The sequence below is a fragment of the Heptranchias perlo genome, chromosome 5, assembly GCF_035084215.1.
Source record: "Heptranchias perlo isolate sHepPer1 chromosome 5, sHepPer1.hap1, whole genome shotgun sequence".
Lineage (NCBI taxonomy): Eukaryota > Metazoa > Chordata > Chondrichthyes > Hexanchiformes > Hexanchidae > Heptranchias > Heptranchias perlo.
The window spans coordinates 20,283,083-20,295,646 of NC_090329.1; the positions used below are offsets into that span (position 1 = coordinate 20,283,083).

Here is a 12,564-nt window from a genome sequence, read left to right on the forward strand (position 1 = left end):
GGAGGCTCGTGTGGAGCATAAACACCGGCATGGACCAGTTGGACCGAATGGCCTGTTTCTGTGCTGTGATTCTATGAAGTACGTAACTAGGTCATGGGGGGAGGAATCTGCCGATCCTAATTGCTATTCTGCAACCATTGTTCAAAGTAAATATGCATGGACATCAGTGGAGGACAGGTTTTGGATTGCAATCCTTGGCATTGGTCCCGACTGATTTCTCCTCCACCACCAAGACAGCATCGTCTATTGCTCCTGTAGAATGGGGGAAAGATACCCCAGGACACCATGGTGGTCAAACAACCCGCTGACACTCTGTCCGAGTGCGCACATGCGGAATGGTCACTTGGGTGAGGTACCGGAAGGCTGCAGCATCTGTTGACCTGAACCCAGCAGAGAAACGTGGCTTCAGGAGGGAGATGGTAAGAAAATTGGAGGAGGAGGAAGAAGGAAAGAGAATGGCTGGATGAAAACTTGTCCAATTTCTTTCGAACTTGCTGGCTCTATGTGTTTTAGCACGTGCGTTATACTGCCATTTTTGCCTCGTCATGCAAGTGGTAGTATAACTCCGATCAGTTGGTGACCTGACTCCCAATCACAGTGAACCCAACAGGTTTCAAACTCTCTCCATTAGGCTGTTCTCCCACCAGTTTAGATCCATACCTAGGACAGTAAACTCTCATCCCTTGTAAAACCACCCTTGTCTGTGCCCAGACAATTCTATGGGCTTACTGGATAAATTTACTGTTGAGTTATGCAATGGTAAAACTAACAAATGTACTCCTCTTTCTCATTGCTTAATAATATACATTCTGGGTAGCCAGTTGAACTAATCTTTACTTGTTTTTTCTTGAATAACAGGTCAAATTAGTGAACATAAGAAATGATGACATAACTGATGGGAATCCCAAACTAACATTGGGGCTGATCTGGACCATCATTTTGCACTTTCAGGTATAAATTTAATTTTTTTCTTAAATATGATTGTGTTGACTCGATTTGACTCCCAACATTAATGATTTTGTTTTGGGATTTGTATCTGTGCAGTGTATGTTTTATTATGGGACTGCTGTTGGAAAATTGCAGTTTAAAAAAAAATTGCTGCATCCTTGTTTTTCTTGTGTGTGTGTGTGTTGGGTTATGTTTCCCAATCGAGGTTTTTGGTACTGCACCAGCATAATGTTTGCGTTGCTGTGTTCTCGATTAGTATTTGAAGGATGTAGATTCTATAAAGCTGTTTTGGAGAAGAATGATTCTGGGACTTGAGGTTTCAAGTTATGAGGCAAGACTTAACCAAACCAAACTTACGGAGTGGGGGATCATCAAGGGGACATGATCCAGGTTTAAGACTGGAATAAGGTAGAGACAAGGAGGAGTGAGAGTGTGGAACCAGAGGATATGAGTATAAAATCAGTACACCTCAAGCAACGCAAGATGAGAAGGATTTCAGTTGAAATTGTGTGTCGATGAACATCTGGCCAAGAACAGATGATGATGATGAAAAGATACAGATCTTGATTTTTGTATGGAATATGATTGGTGTCGAGCTGCTCTGCCTATGGAAATATGATGCTAAGGAAGGTTGACCAAGGATGAATAATGTATGACGTAAGTTCAGGTAGATATCTTGGGAGATGGGAGATACTGCAATAGGAGACAATTGGGTTGATGCAGGGTGTGATGGTGGATTTTGGTTGGTCTATGGCAGGAGCGGGCTTGAGAGCTGAGTGGACTTTTTTTTCATTCTATGAAGCTGGAAATTGTGTTGGATATGTGCCTTGGTTCTATTCCGTTTTTAATGAAGTGGCTGGAGGCTGGAGAGAAAGCACGGGGGGGGGGGGTGGGGGGAGGGGAAGAAAAAACCATTGTGTGCACAATTTCTTTATTTACAAGGAAGATTTCCAACAAGATTTCTTGATTGAATTAAAAGTGCTGTGCAGCATGTTGGTCTTGGCGTTTATAGTACTGGCGCATTGACTTCTAAAGGTTGAACTGATTCTTCAGTCGTCATGTTAACACATTTTTGCAAGTGTTTTCAGTCATGAGGGCCAAGGTTACCAATAAACCAGTTTTTAACTTTTTGAGATGAGAACGCCCAGTTTTCTTGTGTTTTCCCCTAAATCCCTTTTGTGGAGTGTTTTCAGGCAACAATCTGTTTTGGGACCAGGGTCTTGTTGGGGTGTAGAATGGTGAAACAAGTCATCAGGATCTTGCTAAGCAAAATTTCCTAATTCTCCTTTTACGCAGCGAGTTGTTACGATCTGGAATGCACTGCCTGAAAGGGCGGTGGAAGCAGATTCAAAAGTAACTTTCAGAAGGGATTTGGATAAATACTTGAAAAGGAAAAATTTGCAGGGCTATGGGAAAAGAGCAGAGGGAGTGGAACTAATTGGATAGCTTTCAAAGACCAGGTACGATGGGCCGAATGGCTGTGCTGCAAGCTGCTATGATTCTAGAATTAATGATCACGTTAATTGCTAATTGGAAATACTGCAAATAAAATCGAAACTGTGGAACATCCTTCCTCTTATCACCATTATCTTTTCTACACGCTGTCTTTCCCCTGTGCCCCCACCCCCCAACCCTGTGCTCCAGTAATTAGAATTTAGCTTAAAAGAAAGAAAACTCACTAATTACATAGAATGGACAGCACAGAAACAGGCCATTCGGCCCAACAGGTGTTTGTGCTCCACACGAGCCTCCTCCTACCCTATCTTCATCTAACCCTATCAGCATATCCTTCTATTCCTTTCTCCCTCATGTGTTTATCTAGCTTCTCCTTAAATGCATCTATGCTATTTGCCTCAACTACTCAATGTGGTAGCGAGTTCTACATTCTCACCACTATTAGAATGGTTAAAAGAGCTGCATTGATTTGAAGTCACTGCAGATTCTCTCCAGCGTTTTGAAAATTCCCGGATCAGTGGTTTCGGACCTTTCTTTCAGTCTAATATAGTAAAATGCAGAATCTTTGCAGAATTGATGGGGATGTCACCTTTCCTGCCTTGTAGTTTAATGCTTGGAGGCCATTGTCACTTTTTTTGTGACACATTTTACCATGTTTCATCTTGAGAGGGGGGGGGGGGAGTTGTTGTTACGATCAATGCTATAAATTATTTTATTTAAAAAAGATAATCCAAAACCAAAATAATTTCCAAAACTGGTCCTGGACGTTCCAACAGAGCCCACTGTGTGCTTTTAAGCAGCAGTGGTCTTGAGTCAGAAGCTGGTTTACACTGGTCTACTTGTATGAGTTCATCATTAACATGACCACTTTCAGGCTTCGTTTGTCTTGGTATGTTGGATTTTTATTGGCAGTTAGCAGGTACTGCTGGCCTGGTTCCTTAATCAACAACCAGTTGATGCAAAAACTTAAAGACTTGCATTTATAAAGCACATTTCACGACCTCAAAGTCCCGAAGCACATTACGGCCAATGAAGTACTTTTGAAGTGTTGTAATGCAGGAAGTGTGGCAGTGGCAGCCAACTTGTGCACAGCAAGATCCCACAAGCGGCAGTGAGATAAATGACCACATCATCTGATTTAGTGGTGTTGATTGAGGGATAAATATTGGCCCAGGACACCGAGGAGAACTCCCCTGCTCTTCGAATAGTGCCATGAGAAGGCAGACGGGGCCTTGTTTTAATCTCGCTCACTCTCGCTCTCTGTTTCTCTGTGTCTGTCTGTCTGTCTCTCTCTGTGTCTGTCTGTCTGTCTCTCTCTGTGTGTGTGTGTTTCTTTCTTGCTTTCTTGCTTTCTTGCCCACCCACCCCCCTGAGCATCCAGTCTCTGCAGCCATTTGCTTGTAGACACAGGAGCCGGGAGCTGCAGTCACTCCTGTTGGTTCCTAGTGCCCATTGACACTTTCACAATTCTCACCACAACATGTCGGAGTACAGAACTCTCCAATGGTCCTGAGTATCCAGCTACTAACATGTGCACAGTTGAATCTAAACTTAACCTTGACCTACTATTATCCCCAGAAACTAATGACAGGTCATCGTTCCACTTACCAAGGACTGCTAGTAATAAGCAAAAGATCTGATGCCCTATAAACATCATATTGTACATTTGGAAAGGGCATGGCTGTCATATGTAAAAAGACATATTTGTCATCAGAGTATTAACTATAGTTGAATGACTCCTGTAACAACTAATATAGTTGGAAATGTTCCTTTCACTAGATTAGGAGGGAAGTAGTGCAGATGGGAGCAGGAAGTTGCAAAGGGACATTGACAGATTAAGTGGTAAATGGAGTTTAATGTGGGCAAGTGTGAGGTCATCCACTTGGGATCTAAGTAAGGTAAATTAGAGTATTTTTTAAATGGTGAGAAATTAGGAACTGAAAGATTTGGGAGTCCAAGTACACAATTCATGTAAAGCTACTAGACGGGTACAAAAAAATGCAGCACCAGTTCATATAAAAGTCAGGGATGTTTACCGACTGGCTGATTTGCTCTGAAGATACCAGGCACTTTAATATTAAAAAAAAGAGATGCTTAGCTGGAACGTGAACTTTGATCCGCAGGTAGTTTTCTGGAGAGACAAACCGTTTACTCGTACTTGCTCGTCGTGGCTGACTGCCCCTTTTGAGCCCAGACTCCCACATTTCCTGTCCCTCGGCATGCTCTTGGCCCGGGAAGGTCTGGACGCAGCTGATTTCCAAGCCCCCATGTAAACAGTGCGAATGGGGACTGGAGGCTGGAAAAGCAGTTTGTCCATAAGAAAAGTGGCCGGTTAGCAACCGTGCCGCTGATTGAGCTTGGTGTTAACGCAACTCTTCGTGACTTTCATAGGCAGACACTGGGGCTCCTTAGTTCAAAATTGATGCATAACGACAAGAGTAGGAAAACGCGATGGAAATAGTCGGAGGTCAGAGCAAAATGGAAGTGAAGGGGCTTATACACTGGCTTCCGGTCTAAGTTCTCATCCTTGTTTTCAAATTCCCTCCATGCCTCATCCCTCCCCATCTCTGTAATCTCCTCCTGCCCTACATCCATCCGAGATCTCTGCACTCCTCCAATTCTGGCTTCTTGCACATCCCCGATTTTCATCACTCCACCATTGTCAGCCGTGCCTTCAGTGGCCTAGGCCCTAAGCTCTGGAATTCACTTCCTAAACCTCTCCGCCTCTCTCTTCTCCTTTAAGGCGCTCCTTAAAATCTACCTTTTTGACCAAGCTTTTGGCCACCTGTCCTAACATCTCCTTATGTGACTTGGTGTCAAATTTTGTCTGATAATTGCTCCTGTGAAGCGCCCTGAGACGTTAAAGGTGCTATATAAATGCAAGTTGTTGTTGTAGTTGTGTGTGACCTTTTTTTCTATACACATTGAGAAATTAGCTCCACCCACTCTTAAACCAAAGCCAGATGAAAGAAAATCCAAATGTTCCTTTTTGTGGTGCAAAATGAATTTCCTGTTTTGCAAAGTGACCACAGAATGTTCCCAGTGATTCTGACTGCAAATCTTGCTCTGCCTTTTTGTGTTGAGTTCAAACCTGGTGACATTCGCCTGGATTCACTGCAGCTCTGAAAGTTTCGGAACATAAATTATACTGCCCCAGTTCTCTCTCACTGTTCGAAGGTCAATAAAGAATTGGAGGCCACGAACAGGTGACTGTCTTCAAGGAGTGGATGGGATTGATTCTAACTGGCTTAGGTAGTGCTTGTTCTTGAAAATTTAACCAAATCAGTAATGACGGCCTGAATGCATAAATATGGTTGCTGCATTCTTTACATAGTTACAGCACAGAAACAGGCCATTCGGTCCAACTGGTCTCTGCCGGTGTTTATGCTCCACACGGGCCTCCTTCCACCCCTCTTCATCTAACCCTATCAACGTAACGTTCTAATTTTTTCTCCCCTTAAATGCATCTTTGCTATTCGCTTCAATTGCTCCTTGTGGTAGCGAGTTCCACATTCTCACCACTCTCTGGGTAAATATGTTTCTCCTGAATTCCTTTATTGCATTTATTAGTGACTATCTTGTATTTATGGCCCCTCATATTGGTCTCCCCTACAAGTGGAAACATTTTCTCTACGTTTACTGTATCAAACCCGTTCATAATCTTAAAGACCTGTATCAGGTCACCCCTCAGCCTTCTCTTTTCTAGAGAGAAGAACCCCAGCCTGTTCAGTCTTTGCTGATAGGTATAACCTCTCAGTTCTGGTATCATCCTTGTGAATCTTTTGCACTTTTTCCAGTACCTCTACATCCTTTTTTATAATGCGGAGACCACAACTGTCTGGTCGTATCTTAAATTTGGAACATTACAATGCACAGGTTCAGTATGAAGAAAAGGTTCAGTGGGATGTCATTAGTGGAAATCAGCCATTGTAGCATAGCTTGGACTCATGACATAAGCGGTTAGATTTGGAAATGTCTAGATTACCATCATTCCAAAATAAAACCATTACTGTATATCACGTGATCTCTCATTTAGGGCACAATAACATAGCAACAGCTGACTTGTTCCCAGGCAATAACTTTCTTTTCACAGCTGATTCTTTCTCCCTCCCCCTCGCCTCTGAGTCAGAAGGTTGTGGGTTCAAGTCCCACTCCAGAGACTTGAGCCAAAACCCAGGCTGATACTCCCAGTACTGTACTGAGGTGCCGTTTTTTGGAAGCGATGTTAAACCTAGGCCACGTCTGCCCTCTCGGGGACACAATAGATCCCACGGCATTATTTCAAAGAAGAGCAGGGGAGTTCTCCCTTGTGTCCTGGCCAATATTTATCCCTCAACCAACAATTCTTTTTAAAAAAAAAGAAAGATTATCTGGACATTATCTCATTGCTGTTTGTGGGAGCTTGCTGTGTGCAAATTGGCCGCCTCGTTTCCTGCATAACAATATTGGCTATACTTAAAAAAAAAAGTACTTAGTTGGCTGTAAAGCTCCTTGGGACGTCCCGAGGTTGTGACAGGCATGTTGTAAATTCTTTCTTTCCTTCTCTCTCTCTTTAACTTCAACCTCCTCGCACTAACGGGATACTTAAACCGTTTCATGAGGTAACACAGAAGGACGCAGAATGTTCAAAATAATTGTGCCCCTCACGGTTAGGTGAACTTCCCCCACCTTGTTGTACTTAAGGCCTTGTGCAAGGCTTCATTGAGACTCTAAGTAACAGTAAGAGCACTGAGACACACGAGTAAATGTAGTCCAGTTTCCAGATCAATAATTGAGGTGTAGAACAGGTCACTCCAACAATAAAATTCTACCAGAATTTCCGTACCTTTCATAGCAATTGATAAACATATTTTTGAGGCCTCAGTCCTTTCCTTTCTTTCTGATTGCGTGTGGAATTTGGGCTTCAATCGAGAAAAGAAAGTACAGAATCCTGTTTGGTAATTTTATACATTGCCAGTTCAGAATCAAACTAATTGTTATAGCAGTATCAGTCCAAAAGGTAGCAGTGCATGAAAGTAAAATTGCTTCATATCTAACTGATATTAGTATGTTAAGTTACAGGAATGTATTTTTAAGAGACATAGGTATGTAGCACATAAAAAATCAAATGGGGGAAGATTTCCTCGGTGCATGAACTGCAATAAAATTGTAAAGCCATTTAGAAGGAATTCACTAACATACAGAGATCATCTTCTCCAAGTTTGAGTGGTCTGTGTCAATAAACATAGCCAGGAAAGTATATATAACACTAACTCGCACGCACAATGCTCAAGTTTTCAGGTTTGATATTGCTCAGTACTTCCTTGTGCCACTGCACATTGTATTTATGCAGGAGCTGGCTGTATAGAGGAGTTGTATAAACAGAAGACTGTGGAATTAATTTAATCAAGCGTCAGGTTGCTGAAAATCTAACTGAATACGGAGACCTTGGGGGTCAATTTTAATTGTTCACTCTGGGGGACGTTTTACACCCCACCTGATTTCCCTTTCCATCGACCTGCTGCTTGCGATTCCTGCCTGGGGAGAACAGCTAAAATCGATTTTTGCCCTACACCCGCCGATTTTGAAAACGTCTGAGATGGAATCCTTCTCTTTCAGTCAGCCATTAGGTTATGAGTTTGGCTATTCTAGAACCTGTTCTTAGTGAGTGCGAGTCTGGGGATCTAAACCACCTGTAATTGGGGACATCACTGTTCCCTGCCAGAATGGAGATGATTGGGTCATTCCCCCGTCAATCATGCCTGGAGACCGCACTGCTGACTGGGATTGATTTTATGCACATAATTTGTATAATGTACCTATCCTCTGTTCACTGCATTTTGTTGGAGAAATAATCCTGCTTTTATCGGGAGAAGTTGCTGTAGTTTTGGTCATGAGTTCTATTTGCTGTAGTTGGTAGAGACTCTTTTTAAATAGACTCTGTAGACTGTTTGCTGTAGTCCGCTGTTTAAACCGACTTTGTTTGCAGTAAAATAGACTGTTGGCTGTGAGTCCTGCCGTAAGTCCTGCTCCCTGCCTCCAACTCATTGGCTGACAGAGTGGTGTCAATAGACACTCTGGTAATTAGGTACAGAGTGACCTTGGGATACACCCTCAAGTTGCAAGTATGGCTTGAGTTGGGGAATATAAAATCTGCACTGTTGGAGTTAGAACTGGGAGTTTATTGGGGGAAGTGTTTGATTTAATGGCGAGTAAAGTTCCTGCTATCTGTAACAAATCTAGGAGAGCTTGATGCTCCTCACCTGAGGCCCCGCCAAAGTAAAACCTGAAGGGGCAAGTTTGTCCAGGACGGCAATGCGGAAAGAGCAGTGCTGGCTGGCACGAGCAGGTAAAGAGACTTCTCCTGTGTCCGAACTGCTCCCGCAATAACGCAGTCTGACACCCCGTCCTGAATTCAGGCATCGTCATGAGAAATTCCTGCTACACACAATGGCACAAGAAGTGAACAGCTCTGCCGAGGCTGACCTCTCCTCTCTAAAACGTACACGACAACAGTCGAGTTTGGTAGGCACCAGAACAATCAAAAAATATTGGGCCAGAATTTGCTGGGAAAATAATGGCGAGTTTAATAGCGCTCTTCATTGTTGATGTGTAAATTGTCCAGCAACGTGTGGCGAAGAAGAGATGCCCCATGAATTGCGAATCGCCACAAAATGCTGGAGATTTGCGCCCCCCAGCGGTTAGCCTCGTGAAAACGGCATTGGGGGAGTGGGGTGGGGTTGGCGGGGGGAGAGGGAAGATAAAGCATTCTGCGACGTAGCCACAATTAACTGCCCTCTGCTTTAGCTGCAGCTCTCTATGGTTTAATATAGCTCGGGACCCTGTGACTCAGTGCAGTAAACTGTAAATTATTCTAATGAAGGCACTTTGTCTCCTACAGTCCTTATGCAAAGCTACAGATTCAGATGCCTGGCCTCCACAGATTTGTTGGTTTCAGCTGTATTTAGCGTTGCCAACCCTCCAGAAATTTAAAATTAATCTCCAGGACACTGCTGGAAGAAAAATCATAAGGGAATTTTAAAAAAAATGCTGTGTTCTTTTTATCGTTTTCTTTTGAACACTTTCAATACTTAGTTCTAAAAATATTGGAGATGGGAGAAAAAAAGGCAGTTTGATTGGGCTGGAGGGTCCTGTGATGAAACCTCCAGGAATACGCCCAAGCAGAGTTGGCAACCATAGCTGTATTATTATTTATTTATAGTGATTTAGTTGGCCCATCAGAGGCAGAGTGCTGCTGAGCTGGACAGCTGACTGAAGGGTTTAGACTGCACTGCAAACAGCAGGCTCGGGATTTTTTTAAGGTGGTTTGGGTCGAGCTCATCCCTTCCTGCCTCCCCCATTTTTAGATCTGCCACATTGACACAAGTTATAGTTGTGAACAAAACAGCAAGATTCCTTTCACCATCAGATTTCAACAGCAATATCCAGTTGTATAGGCTCGTTGTGTCAGAGTTTGCGTTCAAAGAAAGAAAGGAAGACTTGTATTTATATAGTGCCTTTCACGACCTCAGGAAGTCCCAAAATACTTTACAGCCAATGAAGTACTTATTGAAGTGTAGTCACTGTTGTAATGTAGGAAATGTGGCAGCCAATTTGCTCACAGCAAGGTGCCACAAACAGCAATATGATAATGACCAGCCCCATAGTCACGTGTCACTGTAACTATTTATCGGCCTCATACTGGTCCCCGTGATATGACGATGGCTTCAAGAGTTCCATAAAAAGTGACGATGGATGTTAATTTTGTTCAGTTGATGAAATGAAGCTCACTGCTGTCACGTTATGAAATTACTTAAGAGCAAGTGTACTCCTTCGCTCTGCATAGGTAAATAATAGGCTCGCTATCATTTTGTTTGATGTTTTTGTAGAAACATTGTTCATTGACAGCACTTGGACCCGCCAGGCATTGCTAAATGGCAGTGGCGTGGCGTGGCGTGGTATCGCGACGCATGGGTTGACGTGACGTTGCGTTGCGTGGGGTGACGTGATGTGCGTGTATCCTGGACTCGCGGTTCGGTAAATAATGGGGACTTCAGACGGACGGGAGAGCTGATTCAGAGCCGTGGGAGTTTGGGAAGTTGCACCACTGGCTGCGGAATCTGCATCCTCCTCCGCCTGTAGCGTATGTTCCCAGGGCCTGAATGTCTCTTGAGCCAGTCTGTGGTCAGTCCCCGGGATTTTCTATGGAGCCACTCCAGGACACTCCCTGGCAGTGATCTTATCAGAGTGGCCCAGTAGGAAAAGAAGTTAATTTTTACACCAATAAATCAGCGAAAAGAAATGGTGAATCTGTGTTACTATACAGGATGGGGAGAACTTTGAACCTTTCCCTTGACATTCCTTTTAGATAGTTATTGCACACTGATCTATAATATATAATGTTAAGTCCAATTGCTTGATGACCACATTAAGTGTCAACACAGCTGGAACGTTAGAGATAACATTATGGTAATTAGGACCCTGGAATGTAAATCACATTATTGAAGAGGTTTTAAGGAGGATTTTTTTTAAATTAAAAGAAATAATCCGTTTTATTAGAGCACCCTTTTCTCTGTGGTGAGGGTCTTTTGAGTTTGAAAAGGTGACATACTCCCCTCACTCGCATCCCAAGTGTTTAGTTAGCACAGTGCTATTTGCTCTGGGTATGTACGTAGCTTAATGACTTCAACGGTTGCTGCAAAAATTCCTTAAGCATTACTTAAACTCGCTTCACTTGGTGGTGTAACCTTTGAGTGGAGCAAGTTGTGGCTAATCTGGGAGTTTTCCATTGTTATCTCATGGCGTAGAGTCTCTGCTAAGTTTCAGCAAAGTTGCCGCTTGCTCCTACTGTATGTACACAGGCTGAATGAATTTAGTTCAGAGCACTCTTAACTGCCGTAACCATGGTTGGTTATGGACTGATCAGACGCAGGCCCTTTCTGGGCTAAATGCCATCATTGGCTGCATGAACATTTCACTTATGCAAAATGGCTGCGCACTGAGATAGGGAGAGAAAGACAGACAGACAGAGAGAGAGAGAGAGAGAGAGGGAGGGAGAGGCTGAAGGAGAAAGCTGTGGCTATGGATAAGTCTGCCGTCCAGGATTTTGATTTGGTGAATAACATTTTCGACAGGCCAGCTCTGCTCCAGCAGACGACGACCGTCTGCTCTTTGTGAAGAAAAAATGGGAAACACTTGTGGATGTGTGAGAGCTCAGAAAGAAGAATATGCCGTGGATCCTGCCAAGGCACCTCTGGGTCACTCTCCTTATCCCCGCAGCAAACTTTATCTGAAGAGGAAGCAGAAGAAGAATAAAAAAGAAAAGCTGCAGTTTCCACCAGAATTTATGAAGCAGAGTGATGCTGAAGAGTGCCAGGAGATCCCAGCCACAGCTCCTGCCTCAGGGGGGACCTTGGAGGGGGCTTTCAGCGGAGAATCATCTCCGTGTCGTCTGAGCCACGGTGACTATCACGGCAACGGAACCGCGGGGAGGAGCCGGGCCGATGGGCACGGTGAGCGGTGTTGTTTAACCGACACTCTTTACGGCCAGCCCCAAGCTGTGGGAAACTCCTCCTCCCTTTCCACTTCGGGCAGCTGCGTTGTGTATCAGTCCGAAGGGGACGTGGAATCGGATGGGGCGAGCGGGGAATGCATGGCTGACGGCAGCGACCCCTCTCGGTCGAAGAAGAAGAGGAAGAAGAAAAGGTTGAAGCTCAGTGGAGTCCAGGATAAGTCGTCCGACCCACGTTGCCCGGATTTTGAGACTAAAAAGGCGGTCAGCTTGAGTGCAATCGTTGGGTTTGTCGCGTGCTCAAAGATAGGAAGTCAGCGCGACAACCGGCCATCGCAAAGTCTGGGTGACATTCTCGACCGCACATATTACAGCACCGGAAGCGCTGACCGATTTTTAGATGTCCAGCCTCGTTTGACACATCAAAAGCTGCCAATAACCGTCTCGCGACCTCACACAAAGAGGCAGCAAGGAGATGCCTGCTGCAGTGATTCATCTCCAACGGGGTCGGTTAAGGGCCTTCTTGCTCCGTTTGGAATTGTGTCCAGGGAGTCAGCAATCTGCCGACATAAATGTTCAGATGGTAATAGAGTCGCATCATTGTTCAATGAGGTAATGAGTGGCTGGTTTCCCTCCCTTCCAAAGGCCCTTCATTAAATGATTAGGGAAAT

General features: G+C 44.1%; 1 protein-coding gene across 9 annotated transcripts in view; it reads left to right on the top strand.

Moving 5' to 3' along the window:
- The window catches only part of dst (dystonin), a 394,574-nt gene that overhangs the window by 73,356 nt on the left and 308,654 nt on the right, over positions 1-12,564 (top strand). For 2 of the 9 annotated variants that reach the window (XM_067984067.1, XM_067984069.1), the window contains exon 5: positions 859-951. In XM_067984067.1, the coding sequence (XP_067840168.1) occupies positions 859-951 (93 nt within the window). Of the gene's footprint in view, positions 1-858; positions 952-11,290; positions 12,506-12,564 lie in introns of those variants that run through there. The other 7 variants (XM_067984060.1, XM_067984063.1, XM_067984065.1 and 4 more) reach the window with 6 other exon arrangements.